The sequence below is a fragment of the Bombina bombina genome, chromosome 7 (assembly GCF_027579735.1).
Source record: "Bombina bombina isolate aBomBom1 chromosome 7, aBomBom1.pri, whole genome shotgun sequence".
NCBI classification, from domain to species: Eukaryota; Metazoa; Chordata; class Amphibia; order Anura; family Bombinatoridae; genus Bombina; species Bombina bombina.
Window position 1 is genome coordinate 136791499 of NC_069505.1, and position 25881 is coordinate 136817379.

The window sequence follows — 25881 nt, forward strand, 5'->3', positions numbered from 1 at the left end:
TATCTATCTATCTATCTATCTATCTATCAATCTAATCTCTATCTGTCTAATCTCTATCTATCTAATCTCTATTTATCTATCTGCCTAATCTCTATCTATCTGTCTAATCTCTATCTGTCTAATCTCTATCTGTCCTCTGTCTATCTATCTGTCTAATCTCTATCTATCTAATCTCTATCTATCTATCTAATCTATATCTATATATCTATCTATCTATCTATATATCTATCTGTCTATCTAATCTCTATCTGTTTAATTATTATTATCAGTTATTTGTAGAGCGCAAACAGGTTCCGGAGCACTAATTTATCGAATCTATATCTATCTAATCTCTATCTATCTATCTAATATCTATCTATCTATATCTGTCTGTCTATCTAATCTCTATCTATCTAATCTCTATCTGTCTAATCTCTATCTGTCCTCTGTCTATCTATCTGTCTAATCGCTATCTATCTAATCTCTATCTATCTATCTATCTATCTATCTATCTATCTAATCTCTATCTATCTATCTATCTATCTGTCTATCTAATCTCTATCTGTTTAATTATTATTATCAGTTATTTGAAGAGCGCAAACAGGTTCCGGAGCACTAATTTATAGAATCTATATCTATCTAATCTCTATCTATCTATCTATCTATCTATCTATCTCTGTCTGTCTATCTAATCTCTATCTATCTATCTATCTATCTGTCTAATTATTATTATCAGTTATTTGTAGAGCGCCAACAAGTTCCGGAGCACTAATCTATCTATCTACTCTTGGACTAGTACAGAGGATGAATAATAAATTAGGCTTTAACATTCATTAAAATGGTAACATTTTCTCCCAGCAAGTAACTATCTATAGATATATGCTGTATATCTGTCTACTGTATCTTTATTGATTTGTCATGTCACACTGTTATATCCAGTTGATCCATATGTAGAGGCAAACTCACGCATGATCTCTCGGATGGTTACTGGCTCTTTAAGGGTACAAGGCTCACTTGGACCTGCTAAATTAACCGCTTTCACCCTGAAGCTGAGTTTCTCCCCAGTGGGCAGGTCTCGGATCATTATGGAAGTTCTTTCAGTCAAACCCATGAGGGCTGGAACCCACTCAGTGGCTGCAGAAATACAAAAATTAGTGACTGCAGAAATGGGAACCCATAGTGTATTATACAACACAAAGTAGGAATTATCTAAATATGCAGACTTAGAAGGCAATAGAATCAAGCGGAAAATACAGCACAGATATAGAGTTGAAGATAGTGCATAAAACTCCTGGGTGCTGCCTTAAACCATATGTGCCGTTCTGGAGCTTAGGGCAATAATAAATTAAAGTAAGGCCCATGTCTTCAGTAAGAAGTGACCCCTTTTAATTAGTCCCATACATTTAAAAAAAGGGTGGGTCGGCATTGTATTTAATTAGTAATTGGCCTAAATCAAGAGATACTTTAAGGGACACTGAACCCACATTTTTTTCTTTTGTGATTCAGATAGAGTATGCAAATTTTAAGCAACTTTATAATTTACTCCTATTATCAAATGTTCTTCATTCTCTTGGGTATTTTTATTTGAAAAGCAAGAATGTAAGTTTAGAAGCCGGCCCATTTTTGATGAACAACATGGGTTGTTCTTTGCTGATTGGTAGGTAAATTAATTCACCAATAAACAATTGCTGTCCAGGGTCCTGGACTTTCTTTTTCAAATAAAGATAGCAAGAGAACGAAAAGAAATTGATAATAGGAGTAAATTAGGCAGTTGCTTAAAATTGCATGCTCTATCTGAATCACGAAAGAAAAAATTTGGGTTCAGTATTCCTTTCAGAATTTGATTTACTGTCTAAGAAACCACAAATCTGTTCAATCCCTGCAATAAATGAACCTGTCTTTTTAGAGGTCCTTTAAAAGACCCCACTGAGAGGGATGAGGTAATACGCAAAGGTTTTCCTGGCAAAGAACAATCTCCCCACTTTGGAATATGTTCTTGAATTTTGTATTTTTCTACTTGTATAAAAAAAAAGTATTAAATGGACATGAAACCCAAAATTTTTCTTTTATGATTATCTAATTTGTTTAATTGTTTAGGTATCCTTTGTTGAAAAATAGAAATGAACATGGGTGAGCCAATCACATGAGGCATCTATGTGCAGCCACCAATCAGCAGCTACTGAGCCTATTTAGATATGCTTTTCAACAAAGCATTTTAAGAGAATGAAGCAAATTAGATAATAAAAGTAAATTGGAAAGATGTTTAAAATGACATGCTATATGTGAAATTTGGGTTTCATGTCCGTTTAAGCCATACGCTGCATACAGAGCTCATATTTTTGCTAGTAATTGCAGCATGTAGTATTTACACCAAAGTAGAATTTTTCCTAATCTATTTCCAAAGAATTGTTTTGAATTGTTCTTTTGCATAATGCATTGCACAATAATGAGTGTCCTCTGGCCTATCTCCCAATAAGTTTTCTTTTTTACTGCTTAAAGGGATATGAAACCCAAAACAAATATTTTGTGATTCAGACAGAGAATACCATTTATAAGAAGTTTCCAATTTACTTTTTTTTTCTTTTTTATATCAAATTTGCTTCGCTCCCATGATATTCTTTGTTGAAGAGCTATCTAGTTATTTGTCTGGAGCACTACATAGAAGAAAATCGTGCTGTCATCTAGTTCTCTTGCAAATGTATAACATTATTGCAAAACTGCTGCCATATACTGCTCCAGAAATGGGGAGGCTCTTAAGCTTACATCCCTGCCTTTCAACAAAAGATACCAAGAGAAGAAAGACAAATTGATAATAGAAGTAAATTAGAAAGCTTTTTACAATCACGTGCTCTATTTGAATCATGAAAGAAACATTTTGGGTTTCATATTCCTTTAATGCTAAATACAACAACAATACTTCTTAGGTTTAAAGAAAAAGGAGCTTGGTAAATTTCTGAGTTTCTGTGTCAGCAATAATCGTGGTTGAAATTCCATCCAGGAACATGAGAACTCCAAGGACTCTCGTTGATATCCTCATTTCATGATGTAAAATGTCTACAAGAAAAATCTACCCATATATGGATATATACTTTGTATTGCTGGTTTTTACATCATACTTTTAATACACCTTTTAAACTGCTGATTTATTAAGCAATATGCTGTAATGTATGTCTCTTTTGTATATAGAAATGTAGGGTAGTCTCTTAGCGAGATACATAGCTATCAAGGTAAAATGTGCCCTTCCAGAATCCTGTGAAGAGAGCTTTATAGATAGTGGTCGATGGGTGCAAGTAGTGGAAATGTCTGGATTTGCTTGTGCAGCTGTGAATTCTCTTTTTGCTTCTTTATATTTAAATAGCACTTTGAAATACTGCCCTGGCTGCTTAATGGTGTGAAGCAGAGAACACAGCTCGTAAGTGGCCTGGGAAAATGAGATGGCACACAGCTCCCATCCAATCAAAATCACATTAAGTTATTATCAGCTGTCTGGGAGCCAGGATGCAAAATGATCCGGTGTGATGTTGGAAACAGAGTGAGCTGCAAGCTCAGGTAACACTAATCCTAGATAATAGGAATTCCAAGCCAGGATTTTCAGGCAGCTTAAAACGAGAATTCCTCCACTCATTCCATAGATGGATAACATGCAAGCTTCTCTACAAATAAGCTGTGGTATTTATAATGTGCTTGTCCCATACCACAACAGCAATAAAAGTATTGGATAGTTTAGCCTTACACCCTCTGTATTACAAAATACACCCAATCTATATTGTGCTTATTGTACTATTATGGGTTGTAGGACGTGAGCTAACACTAGAATTTGTGTCTTTTGATACAAGATTTACTCGATTAAGTTAGTTTTAAATGTTTTCTGACCACACAAACCATACATTTTCTAAGGGAATTAATTTTAAAATGTAGAGAAATAACAAGTTAATACATTGTGTGCATAACCTACAAGTAACAAGTATGGCATATCATTTAAGAGGGGCACTATATATATTTTGTTTTTTTATAAAGCTGTGTTCTGGATCATAAGTACTAATTTATAAGGAGTTGACAGTCCTAATCTTAACATATTGTTACGTTACATCAACCGCAGCAAATTGAGGATGTTGTCAAAGGTGACTGTGAGGGGTGAAGTTTCAAATGCCCTTAAATCTATGTCTGTATTAGTGTAATGCCACCTAAAATCAGCTATTTGCCTTCTCAGTTTTGGGTTATGAGGAATTTAAATAATAAAAAAAAAAAAAACTTGTGTGAGATTACGGGTTATAGAACTGTTGTCTGTGTGTGGGGCTACAAGGTATACAACAAGTCCTGCATAATGATTTATAGACTACAGAACTGTTCTCTGTATGTGGCATTACATTGTATATGACTGGTCATTGCATGATGAGTTACAGGCTATATTGTTTCTATCTGTATGTGGGGTTACGTGATATATAAATGGTCAGTATATACAGTATGAGCTAGATGAGTTACAATGGGGTTAGAAGGCATATAGCTGGTCATTGCATGATGAGATACAGGCTATATTGTTTCTATCTATATGTGGGGTTACATTGTATATAAATGGTCAGTATATACAGTATGAGCTAGATGAGTTACAATGGGGTTAGAAGGCATATAGCTGGTCATTGCATGATGAGATACAGGCTATATTGTTTCTATCTGTATGTGGGGTTACATGATATATAAATGGTCAGTATATATGAGCTAGATGAGTTACAATGGGATTAGAAGGCATATAGCTGGTCATTGCATGATGAGATACAGGCTATATTGCTGCTATATGTATGTGGTGTTATATTGTATATAAATATCTGTATATATGAGCTAGATAAGTTACAATGGGGTTAGAAGGCATATAGCTGGTCAATGCATGATGAGATACAGGCTATATTATTTCTATCTGTATGTGGTGTTACATTATATATAAATGTCAGTATATATGAGCTAGATGAGTTACAATGGGATTAGAAGGCATATAGCTGGTCATTGCATGATGAGATACAGGCTATATTGTTTCTATCTGTATGTGGGGTTACATGATATATAAATGGTCAGTATATATGAGCTAGATGAGTTACAATGGGATTAGAAGGCATATAGCTGGTCATTGCATGATGAGATACAGGCTATATTGCTGCTATATGTATGTGGTGTTATATTGTATATAAATATCTGTATATATGAGCTAGATAAGTTACAATGGGGTTAGAAGGCATATAGCTGGTCAATGCATGATGAGATACAGGCTATATTATTTCTATCTGTATGTGGTGTTACATTATATATAAATGTCAGTATATATGAGCTAGATGAGTTACAATGGGGTTAGAAGGCATATAGCTGGTCATTGCATGATGAGATACAGGCTATATTGCTGCTATATGTATGTGGTGTTATATTGTATATAAATATCTGTATATATGAGCTAGATGAGTTACAATGGGATTAGAAGGCATATAGCTGGTCATTGCATGATGAGATACAGGCTATATTGCTGCTATATGTATGTGGTGTTATATTGTATATAAATATCTGTATATATGAGCTAGATGAGTTACAATGGGGTTAGAAGGCATATAGCTGGTCAATGCATGATGAGATACAGGCTATATTATTTCTATATGTATGTGGTGTTACATTATATATAAATGTCAGTATATATGAGCTAGATGAGTTACAATGGGGTTAGAAGGCATATAGCTGGTCAATGCATGATGAGATACAGGCTATATTATTTCTATCTGTATGTGGTGTTACATTATATATAAATGTCAGTATATATGAGCTAGATGAGTTACAATGGGGTTAGAAGGCATATAGCTGGTCATTGCATGATGAGATACAGGCTATATTGCTGCTATATGTATGTGGTGTTATATTGTATATAAATATCTGTATATATGAGCTAGATGAGTTACAATGGGATTAGAAGGCATATAGCTGGTCATTGCATGATGAGATACAGGCTATATTGCTGCTATATGTATGTGGTGTTATATTGTATATAAATATCTGTATATATGAGCTAGATGAGTTACAATGGGGTTAGAAGGCATATAGCTGGTCAATGCATGATGAGATACAGGCTATATTATTTCTATATGTATGTGGTGTTACATTATATATAAATGTCAGTATATATGAGCTAGATGAGTTACAATGGGGTTAGAAGGCATATAGCTGGTCAATGCATGATGAGATACAGGCTATATTATTTCTATCTGTATGTGGTGTTACATTATATATAAATGTCAGTATATATGAGCTAGATGAGTTACAATGGGGTTAGCAGGCATATAGCTGGTCAATGCATGATGAGATACAGGCTATATTATTTCTATATGTATGTGGTGTTACATTATATATAAATGTCAGTATATATGAGCTAGATGAGTTACAATGGGGTTAGCAGGCATATAATAGCTGGTCATTGCATGATGAGATACAGGCTATATTGCTGCTATATGTATGTGGTGTTATATTGTATATAAATATCTGTATATATGAGCTAGATGAGTTACAATGGGGTTAGAAGGCATATAGCTGGTCAATGCATGATGAGATACAGGCTATATTATTTCTATCTGTATGTGGTGTTACATTATATATAAATGTCAGTATATATGAGCTAGATGAGTTACAATGGGGTTAGCAGGCATATAGCTGGTCATTGCATGATGAGATAGAGGCTATAATTATTAATTATATGTGAGATTACATGTTATATAACTGGCCTCAGTGATGTGCTGTATAATCGAGGGTAAGGCAAGACGGGTAAAACATATTTAGAAGCTAGTTAGCTAGGCAGCAGGATGTAGTGTGAGCATGGAACTTACATCCCTCCTTGCAGTATTCTACAATGTATCCATCAAGTCCTCCTGCTCCAATCCTCTCTGGTGGCCTCCACTTCAAGGTAATGGTGGTATCACTGACGTCTTCAACGGTCATGTGGGTGGGCTCACTTGTTGGAGCTGAGCAAGAATGAATAGAGTTATACAGAGCAGCACAAATACTTTTTATATGTTTTGCAACAGATAATAAATTTGACCGTGTCGGTTATGACTGTGGCTTCTGAACTGAATTAGTCATGAGAAGGACAAATTAGGTGTCTCATGTGTTTGGTGCTAATGCAGTGTGATCCTGTAACTGTGCATCACATCTCTGTGCAAACAAATACCAATACACTGCATGCTTTTGAGGAATTTCATGTAATTAACATCCAACCTGAATTTTTCAGTGAACAGCACCAAAATCATTTGCCACATAGAAGAAAAAAGTGATCTTGAAACAAAACTGGACTGATCTGCAATTTTTAGGAATGCTCTACAGCCAACTCTTAAATTCAAATATAAATAAATACTAACCATGCCAGTAATAAAACAGCTGTTTAAAAGCTACTTTCACATGACCTTTAGTATAAATTACTTACAGTTTTGAAGACCGAAGTGAAGGGCTTTATACTAAATTGGTTTTCAGGTACATTTAGGTATTTCTAAACATTCTTGAGATTGACACATTTGAAAAACAGATCCTAAAAACTATTTGTCATGCTCTGTGATGAAATAAAGTCAGAATATAACGCACTGGTAGAGGGGTGAGTGTGCAGATAAACCTCTTGGCAGAAATAGGGGTATTTAACCCTGTGGTATTTAACATCTTAGGTGCAATGCTAGGCAGTATGTTTCAGCCCCTGCTGGCAGTTAAAGGGTTATGGGCAGTAAAGGAATTAAGAACTGCGCTGGATGGGTACTGAACACTTAAACACAAAGTAAGATCTAATGTTAAGAGGAAATGAAAATATTAGGTGGGCTAATTGGGAGTTATGTGTTATACTTAGGCCTTATTACAGTAATATACATGCAGTGAATAGTACACACCAAGTACAAAATCTATCTCACTATTTACAACAGAAATGTAATCATATAGGTGTTTAATAATATATGTAATGATTTCACATTTCTAAAAATGATTGTAGGATGTAGTCACACAACCTTAACAAAACCAACACTATTAAACACAGGGTGGCCACCTTTACTGGAAAAAAATGCCAACCCTGCTAATGAGCATAACGTAGATACATAATTACATAACAGAGTTCTGAAACTAAAATATGATCCTTTATTCCCAATTTAGCACCCACACACTTAGAAACAGTTTTACCATAACAGGGTATCTATATCTGCATTTAATATTTATCATTTACAGCTGTGCCGGTAAAATAGCAGCTGGGTGACGACTCTAACACAATAACCCAAATACATGATCACACAACGAATACATTTAGCAGTGTGTGTGTATATATATATATATAATTCCAAGTATGAATCCGCCCTCCTGGAACAACCACCTGGGTATACACTCGATATAGATAAGGTACAGTGAAGCCTCAGGATTTTGCAAAATGTGCCAAATTTATTGACGTTTCGGGCATTACAATCCCCTTCTTCAGAACCATCAAAGTAAGTGAAACACACTCTTAAATAAGGTGAAAAACACAGTGATTACCTCTTCCCCTCTGAATTAAGGCGCCAAACTTTCAAATCAATACAATTTATACACACACAAATCTTTCCCTAAAACAGTAACAACTATGAATCATGTTAGATATTACAGACAAGTGTTAAGTTACAGGGAACCACAATATCCTGCAATAAGCTATAATAAAATGCAATTTTAAATGTCAATTCCATAGAACACATTGTCCTACGGTGACCTTATGACAAATAACAATGGCAATTCTCTCACTTTGCACATTATTAGATTTTTATATCAAAACACAGAGCAGCTGTTACTAGGATATTTTATTGCCAGACAATTTCCCGCCTGTTCTATTCTATAATACTTAACTTGCATGACCTTAAGAGGTCAAAAAGCAGAGAAACATTCAGATCCCAAGTCTACCAGTATGAAGCATTTACTCTATGACCAAAATCCAAACCAAGTCATAGTTTGAATGTAATTCCCACCCATTACCAGCAACAACCTTTCAATGGGTCCTCACAAAAGGTTTCCAGTGAGGAACCATTTCTTAGACAAAGATACATGATGTGGAATTGTCCATATTGGTTTTCTCAGACCTTTGATTTCTTTGCAGACTTTTCGTCTCCTCTCTTTTGCTGGGGACTCATTTTCTCCTGCAGTATCCACACACTTAGACACACGAGTCATGGTGGAGCTGGGTCTCCAGAAACCAAACTATGAGTGTCCTTAGACTGAAAACAAACTCCCCTTTCCCAGCATAAGTATTTGAGTAGCCCATGCTTGGCGGTGTTCTATTAATCTAGGATCTATAACAGCGAGGGGGGGCAGGGGTTATGAGCTCAACATTACAGAACTACTACCCCTCCCATCTTTTCCTCTTTCCCTTCACATCTTGTGTATCCTACATCATCCTCATTCTTTCACCTCTAATTATAGAAAGCAAATTCTCATCAGCACATTCAAGAAACTAAAACCAAGCAAAAGGATGAGACTATGGTGGAGACAAATGCAAGGTAAAGGGAATAAATAAATAAGAAACAATATATATATAATTACAACCCCCCAGAATTTTTTTTTAAATAAATTTAAAAAATGTCATAAAAGGAAAACAACAATACAACCCCCCCCCAAATAAAATTAACTAACATGGCTTTAATAATGTTTATTGGTGTAAGGATCGTTGTAATCCCCAAAATGTAAGTAATATCTTTCAAATTGGTGCCACTTTTAATTGTTTTCTTTTTTATTTAATGGCAAAAATTAAATGTGTTAAAAAAAAAAGTGAGGTGACCAGAATTTTGAAGATATGTAAAATTGTAATTCATCTAGAATGTCTGCACATAAATCGTGATTTATTTTTTTCTTCATAAATGTTTATTGGATTTAAAGGGATAGTAACCTCCCAAAAATTTTTATGATTCAGACAGAACATACAATTTTAAACAACTTTCCAATTTACTTTTATTATCAAATTTGCTTCATTCTCTTGTTATCCATTGCTGAAGGGACAGCATTGCACTACTGGCAGCTAGCTGAACACATCTAGTTAGCCAATCACAAGAGACAAATGTGTGCAGGCACCAATCAGCAGCTAGCTCCCACTAGTGTATAATATGTGCATATTCATTTTTAACAAGGGATACTAAGAGAACGAAGCACATTTGATAATTGAAGTGAATTTAAAATGACATGCTCTGTCTGAATCATGCAAGTTTATTTTTTTACTTTCCTATCCCTTTAAGACACTTTTTAAATGTTTTAACTATTAAATCTATTTTTCATATATAGATTCAAATTGTGATATAAGGATTTCAAAAAAGATTATTAAACAAAAAATGTATTAAAGAAAACAAAAAAACTTTATTGACAAAAAATGCTAACCATTATCTGAGCCTTCAGTAAGTCATAATCTTTTTGCTGGTGTTTTCCTTTCTCTGATTTATTTTGAAGCAGTTATATTACAGTAGTTCACAATGTCATGCTTTTTAGTACTTGTTGCTGTAGCGCATGCCAGCTAAATCCTTTTGGTTGTATTTATTCTGGGACTGACACGTGTTTTTAGCTAAGCAATTTATGATGTGTGAACAATCGGCTACAGAAGCACACATATATAGTTTATCTTTGCGTTGTATGACTAAATCCTAGGGACTAACGCCCAGGCATTACCAGTACTCCTGTTTACTGTCATTTTGTGCATAAATATTGGGGATGTTTTGTGTAATTGTAATTTTATTCTTGGAGTTTGTATTGTTTCACTTAGAATCTTGTAAAATTTGACAAACGTAACTAGAGCAAAGAATTTAAAACAAGGCACTTTGGACTTGTCAGATGTGACAGTTCAGTCTCCTCATGTTTCATATTATTGCTGTACTCTCTGTACATACTTGTAAATCCTCCCTACTTAAGAGAAAGAGCAGCTACCACAAAATTGGAGCCAACCTCTATTCCACTCCTTCTAATTACCCAATCATCTTACATTGCCTAAAAGAATAGATCTGTCTGGTCTCCCTGATGCATGTAGGTATGGTTAATGGATATCCTAACACCAGATCAGATACACCTGCAGAACCAGTGAGAATCTAGGAGGCGCCACAGAGCCGATTACACTGAGGACAGCTAGGGTGACGACTGAAAATATTATTTATGGCTAAGTATGTCATTGACAAGGACAGAAAGAGTGATGACAAGGGGCCCAAACCAAACTTTGGCATGTATCTATGTGGAGCACTGAATGACACTCACTTTTTTACTCACTAACATATTTGTGTAACCATATTCCGCACATAGCTATGTGTCTGTGTGAAAAGGTTATCTGAACATGCAGATCTATCTCTGATACTCTTTCTAAGCAGCACTACAGCTTATATGGCTGTTTAAAGACTTGAGTTTCTCTAAGGACTCATGGACTGTCAGTATGAAGGTCATTAATAATAATAATGCAATCTAGAAGCACAGAGTGCATAGCCCACTACAGAGTTCCTAACAATACAGAATCAGATGACATGGTATTAAAGGACAATTGTAGTGGAAAAAATGAATGCTGTAACTCATTAGATTATTTCTTTTTAGCACTAGTGATGCTGCAAGTCTGTGTTTTTAACCCTTGCAAAAGCGGTTAAACATATAGGGCTATATTACAAGTGAAGCGCTAAATTATCATGCTCCCACATATAATAGCGCGATAATTAACCAGGCATTACAAGTGGCTGGTTAATGCTAAATCGAGTGCTCCGAAAATTAACCAAAGGTCAGATTCTGGTTAATTTTCTAAAAGTGCCCCAATTGCCCTCAAAATAGAGGGCATTATAGTTTTTTATTAATTTTTATATTAAAAAATAATGGCACTAGGCAGTTTTAAGGCTTTAAAGTTGGTGAGAGAGTGGGGTGTTAGAAAACGCCACTTAAAAGTGCCTTTACATTGCGGTCTATGGGAACTGTGTGTTCCCATAGACAACAATGTAAATATATATGTATACGACTATCTACATATATATTTATGTGATAATATGTGTATATACACATATTAACACATATATATATATATTCATATATATTTAAAAATGCTGCCCATTGCTGCGCTACTTACCCCCTTGTCTGCGCGAGGTTCTGATGCCGTCTCTGAAGGCATCAGAACGAGGCTCTCATAGGAGCCTATGTAAGCGTGCACTCATGAGCACAATGCTTCCTAGCAATGAGAACGCAAGCTCGCATTCACATTGTGATTTTCTTGTAATACCAGCACACATTATCATGCGCTGGTATTACAAAATGGAGCGCTAATATCGATAGCACACAAGCGTTATTTAGCGCTCCACTTGTAATCTAGCCCAAAGTTAAAGTGAAGCTTGGGAGCCACAGAGAATTGCTTGCCCTGAGCAGAAAAGCCAATAAGCAGTTGCAACCGTAAAGCTGAGTGTCGTGACTAAGGCTGTTGATTGGCTTATCAGTTATGTCCGCTCCAAACCAGCTATTCTCTGTGCAATTTAAATTGGGTGTTTTTGGAGTGAAGCTGTTGGTGTGGTCAATACTTTCAAAACCTTCTTACTTGATTGCTGGAATTTTATTTTTAAATGTTGTAATTAAAGACATTCATCATTAAACACAGGTTTATGTTGGATGTAAACCAAAACTAATGAATGCATTATTATTCAAGGTTTAAAAGAATTAAAGAAATCTGAAAAATTGGTCTTTATGGTGTATAAGATGACAGAAATCTTAGTTTGCCATTTGTGAGACTATAGGTAGGTGTAAGTTCATAGAGTGAGATAAATCTGACCATACCTCTCCCGCATAAACGCAATTTCATAAACATTACATACTAAATTTAGGATTATAGATATTCCAGAATGCTAAAATAACATAGCTTTGCACTAAACAGTTATACCCTTTTTATTTATTAGCCTAACATTCCATGTTAAAAGTGAAGCTTTCAAGAATTTAAGCAATTGATAGAAGAAACGTGAAGTTTTCAAAATTGAACATTTCTAAAACTTGAGAAACTTATTTGCATAGATAACCAGTGACAAATGATTATATGATATTGTATGATCGGTAAGACCTGTAGGTCACAGGCCCCTTTTGAGAATTTAATTCTAAGAACATTATTGGATATCTTACTTACCAATGGGCATGAAGGGTTGTGAAGGCTGGCTAGGGAGGGACATGCCGATAGAATTAACTGCATAAATACGCATTTCATATATCACACCCTCAATCATCCGCTTTGATTCGTAGGACAATTCCTTTACTAAGTCAAAAATTCAGTCTCATCCAACGATAGCTCTTTTTTCTTCTTCCTCTCTAAGATATAACCTGTTGGTTGAATATGTTACAGATGTCAAAGAGCTAAACGTTGCATTGAACAAACATTAAGGCCCATTAAAAGTGGTATTGACTGTATAAAGAATATTCTGAAATTCTATCATTTAGCTGGACAGGGAAAGGCCAGTAGTGGTTATAGGGAAAAAATCATCATGCAATATTAGAAAAGTTGTTGGTATAAATATAAAAAAATAATAATCTTGATAATTTTATAGTAACCTTAGCAGTGAGTTGGAACCCTACCCCAGAATTGGTTGCCCTCCATCATACTTTGGGTGGCTCCCATTGTACAGTACAGTAGTCCTCTCCAATGTTCAGGATTTTGGGTGACTCAGGGGGGTCAGGAGCCTCTGAAATAAATAGAGAACATAGGGTTGAGCACTGATGGAATGCAGAACCAGATATGAGTCAATCTCTGGAGCTTTACTTTTGATCTCAATTAATGTCATTGAAAGTATGGAATATTCTTCTACATTCTACCTAATGCTACATTTTTCATTAAACACCTGCACCTAATTAACTGTAAATTAGATACAAATTTTAATGAGACTATTCTATGGAGTTGGAAAGAATTCTCCTCCTTAGTATCTAAGCTTTAAAATATGTCTAGGGTTGCCAGGTGTCAATTAGTCAACTGGATAGTCCATTTTTTTAGCAAGCTATCCAGTAAAATCTTCACAAAAATACTGGCCGCTTAAATGTCCAATATCCCTGAATGTTAGATAAATGTAAAAGGGCTTTTATGCCTTAATGCATCACAAAAGTGAGGGGCAGTCAAGGGGGTCAAATCACTTCTGTATTGCTGGCAGCCAAAGAGGTAAATTTATTTTATTTGTATGTTACTTTCAGCCAAGGTGTAAAATGGCTGACCAGTTATGTAATGTATGCATAGTGGCATCAAGAGTGGGTGCTAAGATATAACTTTTTTTTTGGGGGGGGGGGACATTGTTTGACCCCATTTACCATCTTACCCAATTACCAACAGATTGTGCAGTATTTTTGTGGAGGACAGAGATGGCTGAACTTACCAATGACCTTCACATTAATGGTAGCCTTGTCTTCACCAGCAGCATTATTCACCACCACAGTGTAGGCCCCCTCATCCTGCTTCTCTGCTCCCTCAATAATGAAAACACAGTGATCTGGATGTGTTTCCACGTGAACTCTCCCTTCTGACTCTGAAATCAGCTGTAAGGATAATAAAAAGCAATGAACTCCATGGAGGTTCCAAAGAAATTCTGTGACATGTGAGCAAAATGGAATCAGTGTACCGGAACCTGTGCTACACGTAATCAAACAACATATGTATATTCATGTATTAAGCAGCACTCTCTGGTCCAATTTGCACTCAATTTTTTTGATCTTCTTCTTCGGATGTCTTGCAGATTTATGTGGGTTTTTTTTTTAAAAATCAGTTTTGCAAATCCGTAAATCCTTTGTTTCCTTATCTATTACTATGCTTAGAATACTGCACAATGTCCCATTCCTAGGACTTTCCCATCTTCAAATCAGAGAACAGTCTAATATTCTGTTTGTTTATGAAATATGCTTCCCACCTGTACTTTATGAGTGTAAAGATGTGCTTATCATATTACCCATCACCAGTAAATGCTAAAAAAAGGCAAATTAACTATTTTTGTATTTTGGTTACTAAGAATCAAATGCCTTAAAATGAATTTAAGCTTGAAAACTACAATGAAAGTTATACACAATATATAAAGACAAATTTTGTAATCTACCAGCTAAACTAGCTAGTCCACTGTGCCTCTCAGGAAAATGGAAAATTACTTCACTTTGGGTAATAGAACAATATTGGCTGTTTTAAATTGAGCTGTAATTTTTTTAGTTCTGCTGGAAGTAATATTTATAAAGCTCCTTAAGATACTGAGTGGTTTCCTCCTTTAATAATAAATAAAATTCCAAAGGGAGCCCATCAGGCCCAGGCGCCTTCCCTTTCTTCAAGTGTCGTATAGTGTTTATAATTTCCTTATCAGTGATTGGTGTATTTAGTAATTCACTATCCTCTTTACTTATTATAGGTAGATTGGACTCCCCTAAGAACTTCTGAATTGGACCCAACTCCGGATTTTGGGAAGAATATAAGTTTTCATAATATCTCTGAAACACTAAAGATATCTCTTCTGAGCTTGTAATCATTTTTGCTCTATCTTTAATTATACTTATTGTTTTTTTCTTTTTCTTAAAAAGGTTTCCCAGGTATTTTCCAGCCTTATTCCCAAATCTTTCAAAGCGTATCTGACACTTGATCACTGCTTTCCCTGCGATGGACAATAGAAATTGATCCCTCTCTTTCTAAGCTAAAAAATATCTCTCTCTATTTCCCCTAGAAGGATATGATCTAAGGCGTGCGTAAGCCATTGAGAGGTTATTAGCTAATTTGATATTCTCACTGTTTCCTGCTTTCTTTACTTGAATTACGTAAGATGTTATTTCAGCTTTGAAAGTTTACATTACAGCGGTTTTGTTAAAATACTTAACTTTTACTTCTTCCAAGCCAGACCAGCGTTCCCCGCCCGCAGCTGCTCTGTACTTACACAGCAATGACGAAACCGGCTTCCTCCAATCATGGCTTCCCCCCTAGAGCAAATATTTCCTGAGGCCACGCCGTGATCTGGGGAAGTCGATTTCGTCTTTGCTGTGTAAGTACAGAGCAGCTGCGGGCGGGGGATCATTGCAAATGATATAAAACACAGTTAAAAATAGTTTTTATATATATATATATATATATATATATATATATTTTTTTTTTTTTTGTAATTGCCTCGTTATTTGTTTTTATTCATTTTCAAAATACAATACATATAATTTGGAACCCATAAGATTTAAATTTCAACATAAATTTACAAAACATTGCTGTATCTTTTATATATATATATATATATATATATATATATAATATATTTATATATATATATATATATATAATTTTACTGCAATATTTTTTTGATGTTGGGCAAAAAATTATGAATTTACATTGTAGGTGTAAATCTTTTTCAGTATGCTGATAGCCACTAAAATGAAAAAGATTACACCATGTTGGCTTTTAGTTTTGTACTAGCCAAATTACAACAGCATAGAATGATACATTTTGCTTAGATTACATTAATCACATTCAGCTTGTTGAATGCTGAAATTAATAGGCTCAATTTTTCTCCTAGCTACTAAGTGAAAAGGGACTGAATGTCCTTCACAACTAGCATTACAAAAACAGTTGGCTAGATTACGAGTTTTGCGGGAAGGTGAAAAAAGCAGCGTTAAACCTTAAAATAGATACAATGTAACTATTAGTTATATTATAGCTAGCTTAGGGTTCATTTTATAGGTAAGTATTTAGTTTTAAATAGGAATAATTTAGATAATGATATGAATTTTATTTAGATTTATTTTAATTATATTTAAGTTAGGGGGTGTTAGGGTTAGACTTAGGTTTAGGGGTTAATAAATTTAGAATAGTGGCGGCGACGTTGGGGATGGCAGATTAGGGGTTAATAAATGTAGGTAGGTGGTGGCGATGTTAGGGGCGGCAGATTAGGGGTTAATAAATATAATGTAGGTGTCGGCGATGTTGGGGGCAGCAGATTAGGGGTTAATAAGTATAATGTAGGTGGCGGCGATGTCCGGAGCTGCAGATTAGGGGTTAATAAGTATTAATGTAGGTGTCGACGATGTCGGGGGGGGCAGATTAGGGGTTAATAAATGTAAGATTAGGGGTGTTAAGACTCAGGGTTCATGTTAGGTTGTTAGGTGTAAACATAAAATGTGTTTCCCCATAGGAATCAATGGGGCTGCGTTACTGAGCTTTACGCTGCTTTATTGCAGGTGTTAGACTTTTTCTCAGCCGGCTCTCCCCATTGATGTCTATGGGGAAATCGTGCACGAGTACGTATAACCAGCTCTCCGCTCACTTAAGCAGCGCTGGTATTGGAGTGCGGTATGGAGCACAATTTTGCTCTATGCTCACTTCTTGCCTTGTAACGCCGGGTTTAAAAAAACCTGTAATACCAGCGCTGCAGGTAAGTGAGCGGTGAGAATAACCTGCAAGTTAGCACCGCACCCCTCATAACGCAAAACTCGTAATCTAGGCGAGTGTTAGCTGTAACATTTTATATATATATAAAGGGTACCTATGAATAATGAATATTATAGGAATATTTAATAGTATAATATTGTAATATAAAATGCTTAATTTTGGTCAGTTAAAAAAGAAATTCAATAAAATGTGATTATTTATGTTGTTCCTTTTTCCCTGTAATTTAACTCTGTAAATGGTTGGTTTTCTAATTCCTCTAAGTTTCTATAAAGTAATGGGCACTGCCATGTTTTCATTTACAGTTCCCCTTATCTTAGCTGAGAGCTTGTAAGTGAGTGCTGGACTTTCTCTGTGTGCTATAATATATATATATAAAACATACATACATACATACATACAGGTGCACCTCAGAGATATTGCGGGTTCGTTCCCAGACCACTGCAATATAGCGAATATAGGAATAAAGCGAGTCACACAAAATTTTGTTTCCCAGTGCATATAAAAGCTATATTTACTTGACACTGTAGTCAATGGAATAGCATTATGTCTAAAAAAAACAATGTCCAAGTACGATATTATCAATTATTGGGAGTGACCAATATGGTCACACATATACATACACTAATCGTATCAGCTCTACTTTAGGATGATATACAGTAGATATTTATCTATCTATAGAATGGCTAGTATGTATCATGTTTATAAACAATTATTACTATTTTTAGTGTTTACTTGGAAGCCTACAATGTAGTAGATGTAAGCATAACATTATAGCTTTGCTCCTACTTAAATTTAACCACGTTAAATATACCATACGTGAAATAAGAAGTAACTACATTTGTATTATAAGATAGATTACACCAAAGATGGAAAATTAGGTGTCATTATCACAGCCTAGGTGGTGGTTTTAATTCCTATAAAGATTAATTGTCTTCCATTATATGACACTCTCTTATATATACACAATATTATCTTCATTATCACCATTCTATATTAACGTAGGTTTTAGGAACTATCTTAAGGTACAAGACTGTAACTGTAAATTATGATCTGTGTAGTACTTGATATACACATTTTATTAATATTATTTTAGGATTAAACACTATATTGTGTACTAGTTTTGTAAATACGCATCTATTTATGTTAAAATAGTTTTTATTGAATTAACATTTTCAAACAGAATACATGTCTTATGCAGTTAGTTACAGAATCGTCTCCACAGGCATTGATGCACAGAAACTAGAATAATGCATTATCAGTTCCACATTCTTGTCATTGATCTTTTTCATATACCCTGAATTGTCAACGTCAGTACATCATACCTGATATCTTTCTCATCAAAGACTACTAATACATAACTTATATTCTTATTGCAAAAAAAAAGAATAGCAAAGAAGAGAGAAAAAAAAAAATAAAAAAAAAGAAGGAAAGAAAAACTAAGAATAACAAAGTGAACTAACAAATAGGCCATTTGGTCCATTATGATCTATTACTCGCACATTACTGCAGTTTCTTGTACACAGGTCCTCCTATATTTTCCTTGTTATTTGAGGTTGTGGGTGATTTATAGTACCTCCTCTATTCCCCTGACTTTGCCCCTTCCCTATTATCCCCCGCTCTCCCCCCCGATCTGTTTCTATTTCCCTTTGAAATCGGATTTCCTATTTACGCCTATGATTTTGGGTGGGGGTCTTCAGGCTGAATGTAGCATCCAGTAAAACCAGATCTTGTGAAATGTGTCGGTTGTGCCTAACATCATTGCTGCCGCTTCATGTAAGGAGTATGTCATTTTAAATCTTTCTAATATTTCATTCCATGTCGGTACTCCCTCCTTCCAATATTTGCAATACTCACCCTCGTTATTGTGCAGAGTATTCTAATAAGAGTGTTGATGTGTTTATGAAAATTTGTAAAGGGGCGTTCAACAGTCCCTGAGATACAGATAACACCACCTGCTCCTCTAATAAGAGGCTCAGGTGGGCCGAGAGCTTGGACCATATATAGGCTACTTTAGGGCATTCCCACCACATATGCATATAGGTACCAACTGAATTACATCCCCTGTAACAGTTCCTATTTCTGCCCGTTGTATATGTGAAGTTTTTAATGGCGTCAAATACCACCGAAAAGATGGTCTTTAAGCTGTTCTCTCGTAGGTCGCACTGATCAATCCCTACATGAAGAATAAAAAAGGTCCTGCCATTCTGGCATCTCTAGTGTAGAGTTAGTGTCTGCTTCCCATCTAATCATTGTAGGTGTTTTTGTGCTACCCCTTGGAGTTTGTAATGCCAGGTTACAGCTGAGAAATGGATTGCCTAGGTCTTACTTGTGTACTACACAGTCAATACGCATCTATTTAGAGAGAAGCATTTGCACATAATATTCCTCATTTATCAACTATATACCTATATAGGCTTCATGAATTAGCTTATGATACTAGATTAATCATGTTATAAACTCACTGAGGTTTTCCCTATCCCTGATGCTGTCTAACAGTCTTAAAAACTGAATTCAAACAATTACATGGCTTGTCATCAGAAACCTTAGGATCTTTATCCCCTAAAGTTATTAAAAAGAAGAAATATCAGGTTCAACACTAGATGAAGACTAACAGTATCCATAGCTTTAGGGCACATAGAACTAGTAGAAGGTAAAATCTGAAGGCGGGGAGAGCAGCCACCGACTCAGAACTGCAGCCTTGATAAAAATGTCACACTAGGTGAAACTACATTAGTATTCCTCATGTAATGAACAAACAGAGGGTGCATGTGCAATTGATACCCAAAGAAACAGCATTAGGTTGGTCTGACGGCATTAATAATTCTAAACATGAGTCACATAAATGAGCTGGTGAACGTGCCTCATCTTTTTTTTACAATAAGCACACCTAATGGTAGAAAGGTGGCCAGGGGCCTCAGTTTCTAGGGTAGATTTAGGGACAGAAGCAGACAGTTCCATTATAGCATTTAATTAAGCAATGCAATGAACACTATAAACCGCTTGAAAAGCTATATATGAGATCATACTTGGGATGGGGTGTGAGTGATCACACCTGGGATGTTATGTATATGATCACACCTGGGATGGGATGTAAATGATCACAACAAGGGGGGGATATGGATATGTACCATTACACCATGGATTGGATGTGTATGATCCCACCTGGGATGGAATGTGTTTGATCACCTCAGAGATGGGATATGTATGATCATACCTGAGATGGGATATGTATGATCATACTGAGATGGGATATGCATGTTCACACCTGGGATGGAATGTATATGATACACCTAGTACAGATTGTATACGGTTTTTATTGAATATTTTTACTTTATATTTTTGGTAATCTCTCACATTTTAAGCAATATGGGGTAGATTTATCATAGTGCGTGCGGACATGATATGCTGTAGCGTATCATGTCCGCTGCACATAGATAAATGCGGACAGGCATATGCTGTTGGCATTTATCATTGCACAAGCAGTTCTTGTGAACTGCTGGCGCAATTCCGCCCCCCCTGCAGATTCGTATTCCGATTGGGTTAATTTCTGTCTGCGGCCTAAGAGCAGGCAGACAAGTTATGGAGCTGCTTCACAACTTCTGTTTCCGGCGAGGCTTAAAGGGACATAAAACCCAAATTTTTTCTTTCATGATTTAGAAAGAACAAGTGATTTTCAACTTTCTAATTTACTTCTATTATCTAATTTGCTTCATTCTCTTGATATCCTTTGCTGAAAAGCATATCAAGATAGGCTCGGAAGCTGCTGGTTGGTGGCTGCACATAGGTGCCTCATGTGATTGGCTGACCCATGTGCATTGCTATTTCTTCAACAAAGAATATCTAAAGAATGAAGCAAATTAGATAATAGAATGTAAATTGGAATGTTGTTTAAAATTGTATTCTCTACCTAAATCATGAAAGAAAATGTTATGGGTTTAGTGTCCCTTTAAGGCTCGTGCGGAAACAGGGGGCATCAAGTTCCATACGGAGCTTGATAAATCGGCCCCTATATCCTCTGTTTATCATGGAGAAAATGGTGTGTAAAAAGTCGAACATCGTTTTGGAAGCTCGCAATAATGGAAGACTCTGTATGAGGGTCATCAAGGAGGATTGTCTACATAACATTAAAGGGACAGTCAACACCAGAATTGTTGTTGTTTTTAAAAAGATAGATAATCCCTTTATTACCTATTCCCCAGTTTTGCATATTCAACACCATTATATTAATACACTTTTTACCTCTGTGATCTACCTTGTATCTATGCTTCTGCAAACTGCCCCTTATTTCAGTTCTTTTGACAGGCTTGCATTTTAGCCAATCAGTGCTGACTCTAGGTAACTTCACATGCGTGAGCTCAATGTTATCTATATGACACACATGAAACTAACGCCCTCTAGTGGTCAAAATACATTCAGATTAGAGGCAGCCTTTAAGGTCTAAGAAATTAGCATATGAGCCTACCTAGGCTTTTAACTAAGAATATGAGAGAAGAAAGCAAAATTAGTTATAAAAGTAAATTGGAAAGTTGTTTAAAATTACATGCCCTGTCTGAATCATAAAAGTTTATTTTGGACTTGAGAGATGCATCTAAATTCCACACCAGGTGACTTATATATACCTCATATCTAGGAGGTATAATGAGCAAATTCTATATTGAGGTTTGCACAATCAATTATGGATGAGTTGTTTTGTACCACCCACAGGAAAAATGTGCATGAATGAACCTTAGTTACAGTTTAACAGCTGACAGAAAAAGTTAATCAAATTGTAGGTGCCTAATCACAAATAGGATGATAAGTTCATGATCATAGTGCTTGATCACACACAAAATGGTAGGTAGCTAATCACACATAGGATGATAAGTTCATGATCATAGTGCTTGATCACACACAAAATGGTAGGTGCCTAATCACACATAGGATGAAAGTTCATGATCATGAACAGGATAGGAGGTGCATAATCACATAGAATGGGAGGTTCATAATCACACATAGAATGGGGGGAGTCATTGATCACACACAAAATTGTAGGTGCCTAATCACACATAGGATGGGAAGTGAATAATAAGACATTGATAAGATAAGCATGTTTACATATAGGATGGGAGATGCATGATCACATGTAAGATGGGAGGTGCATAATCACACATAGAGGAGGAGGTGCACAATCACATATAGCATATAAAATGTATAATCACACATAGGATGTGAGTTATGTGATCACTTCTTGGAGGGGAAGTTCTTTCACATGACATGTGAGATACACAATCACTCCTGAGATGGGAAGTGCCTAATCACACATGAGTATGTGTTCCCACACCACAATGATGAGACATGGAAACCTGAACTTACATCTATATCTCTCATCATCATCTCCTCTGGCTTCGGTTCAGCACTGGTGGAGATCTGCTCAATTACCTGATTATGGAAAGACAGCACAGACTAAAGCAAAAATCTTTAAGAGCTTTGTAAATATGCCCAAGTGGTGGAAATGGTCTGCTAGGAAACATCTCATCACTGTTGCATAGCACATAAAACATCAGCAGTTCTCTTGGGATTACATAAATGAAATGGTATTAAATGCACATGTTTATAACTAGATGTGCATGACGTGCATGGTCACACCTAGAGAATGAGATGTGAAAAGTCACACCTAGAATAGGATGCGCACAGTCAAATCTAAAATGGAATGTGAATTGACACTCCTGGAATGGAATGCGCATGATCACACCTAGAATAGGATGGGAAGTGCATGGTCACACCTAGAATGGGATGTGCATGGACAAACCTAGAATAGGATGTGCATAATCAAACCTAGAATGGGATGTGCATGGTCACACCTAGAATAGGAAGTGCATAATCACATCTAGAATGGGATGTGCATGGTCACACCTAAAATGGGATGTGCATGGTCACACCAAGAATGGGATGTGCATGGTGATGCCTAGAATGGGATGTGCATGGTGACCCCTAGAATGGGATGTGCATGGTGACGCCTAGAATGGGATGTGCATGGTGATGCCTAGAATGGGATGTGCATGGTGACCCCTAGAATGGGATGTGCATGGTGACACCTAGAATGGGATGTGCATGGTGACACCTAGAATGGGATGTGCATGGTGACACCTAGGAATGGGATGTGCATGGTGACACCAAGAATGGGATGGTGCATGGTGACACCAAGAATGGGATGTGCATGGTGGACACCAAGAATGGGATGTGCATGGTCACACAAGAATGGGATGTGCATGGTCACACCAAGAATGGGATGTGCATGGTGACACCTAGAAGGGGATGTGCATGGTCACACCAAAAATGGGATGTGCATGGTCACACACTAGAATGGGATGTGCATGGTCACACCTACAATGGGATGTGCATGGTGACACCTAGAATGGGATGTGCATGGTGACACCTAGAATGGGATGTGCATGGTCACACCTACAATGGGATGTGCATGGTCACACCTACAATGGGATGTGTTATGGTCACACCTACAATGGGATGTGCATGGTGACACCTACAATGGGATGTGCATGGTGACACCTACAATATCCATAGTCACACTTTGCGTGGGATGTGCACAATGTGATATGAAATTATGAAACAAAAAGTATATGCATTAGATCTGTGGCACCCTATGTGATATTAGTATGTGTGCCAACAAGCTACACTTATGGAGTATAGAAACCCTAACTTACATTACATCGCTGAACAAATTCTCAGATGGTTCAGGTTTAGTTTTGATAGAGATCTGCCCAAATTATCTAATTTAGAAAGACAACAAAGGCTAAAGCAAATACATTGGTACAGCTTTGCAAATAAGGAAGAAAGGTGGTTTGATAGTTACTGTTTTACAACATGGATCATTAATATTCAGTTCCCATTCAGTATAGCTCATTTTGCGGTTGTGCTACAGCTTATCTCTAAAATAAAAGTATATATTTTTTGCACAAATGTAAAGGGATATCAAACAGTAAACACATACCAGATATAGTGATGTATTCAAAGCAAAGATTAGCCTTAGAATAAAAGGTAGAATTTTTTTTACAATGATATTTGTTGTTAAATATTGGAAATATAAGTGTAAAGGTTTTGTTTCTATAAAAGTAATGGGATCAACATGTTTGAAACTAGTTTTCGATTTATCTCTGTGCAAACAAGGCTGCGTGGAAACCCTTTTGTATAATCCAATGGTCCACACAGCCTTGTTTGGACAGTCTCTTTTATTGTCTATTTTTTATTTAACCTAAAGTTGTTATTTCGTGATTCAGATAGAGCATGCAATTTTAAGCAACTTTCTAATTTACTCCTATTTGATAATAGGAGTAAATTAGAAAGTTGCTTAAAATGTCATGCTTTATCTGAATCATGAAAGAAAAAAATTGAGTTCAGTGTCCCTTTAATTGTCATCATCAGGAAGGATAGATAAGCAGAAACTTAAATTAAAACATGGTGAAGTCCGTTACTTTACAGAAACTCAGAGGAATTTAGAAAAACAACAATTTTCAGATTTAATTACAGGAAAGGTGAGAAAATAAACCAAGTAAGCATACTGCAATTTGCTTTTAACTACACATAATTTAAACATTTTTTTAATTACATACTGTTAATATCCCTTTAATGAGCTAACTGTTTAATGCCAGCCCAGCATCATGACAAACAAGATTGTACAAATGGATAAAGGAATTAACAAACAAATCAATACATTAACAATCTAATAATCAGTAATATGAAAAAGTGCAAAATATACCTACACAAGTGTTGAATTGTACAATATTTAAAGGAACATGGAAGCAAAAATTGAATGTTCATGATATAAATTTAGATCCTGCAATAAAGAAACATCCAATTTATTTCTATATGAAATTGACCTCTTTCTCTTGTCACCTTGGTTGCAGCTTAGCACCTTTCCATGAGAGCATATAGAGGTAAGCTCAAGGGTGTGCATGTGTCTTAACAAAATGGGCTAGATTGCGAGTGTAGCGCAATATTGCGCTTACGCAATCGCTATATTTGCACTTCATTCAGTAATTACAGTAAACGTAAATGTGCTCTGGTATTACAAGTGCGGCCACAATGTGAAAGCGACCTTGTGTGCGCATTGTCTGGAAACCAAGCACTCACAAGAGCATGCTTCCATAAGCTTCAATGGGATCCTCGTCTGATGCTGATAGACATGGCAAACCATCTAGGCCAGCGGACAAATCGTGTGCAGCATTAAATACAGATATATGTTTGTGTTAATATGTACATATACACATATTAACACATAAATATATATGTATATAAGCATATACAGTACATATATATTTATAGTGAAAACACTGTCCCCCATTCACCCCCCATGTGAAGGCACTTTACACCCCACACCCCTCACTTTAAACCCCTTATAACTGCTTTGTGCAGTTTTTTATAAAAAAAAATAAAGATGCTCATAGGATTTCTGGTTAATGATTTCTAGCCTAAAGTGAAACCGCAGGCTTGCGGTCTCATTAACCGGCCACTTGTAATGGCTGGTTATTTAATGTGCACTC

General features: G+C 35.9%; 1 protein-coding gene across 1 annotated transcript in view; it reads right to left on the bottom strand.

Annotated features, from left to right (window-relative positions):
• The window catches only part of MYBPC3 (myosin binding protein C3), a 202124-nt gene that overhangs the window by 40668 nt on the left and 135575 nt on the right, over window positions 1-25881 (bottom strand). The window contains 8 exon segments of the mRNA XM_053720336.1: window positions 946-1113; window positions 6828-6962; window positions 13094-13229; window positions 13231-13260; window positions 13262-13284; window positions 13532-13568; window positions 13570-13643; window positions 14322-14481. Coding sequence (XP_053576311.1) covers window positions 946-1113; window positions 6828-6962; window positions 13094-13229; window positions 13231-13260; window positions 13262-13284; window positions 13532-13568; window positions 13570-13643; window positions 14322-14481 — 763 coding nt within the window.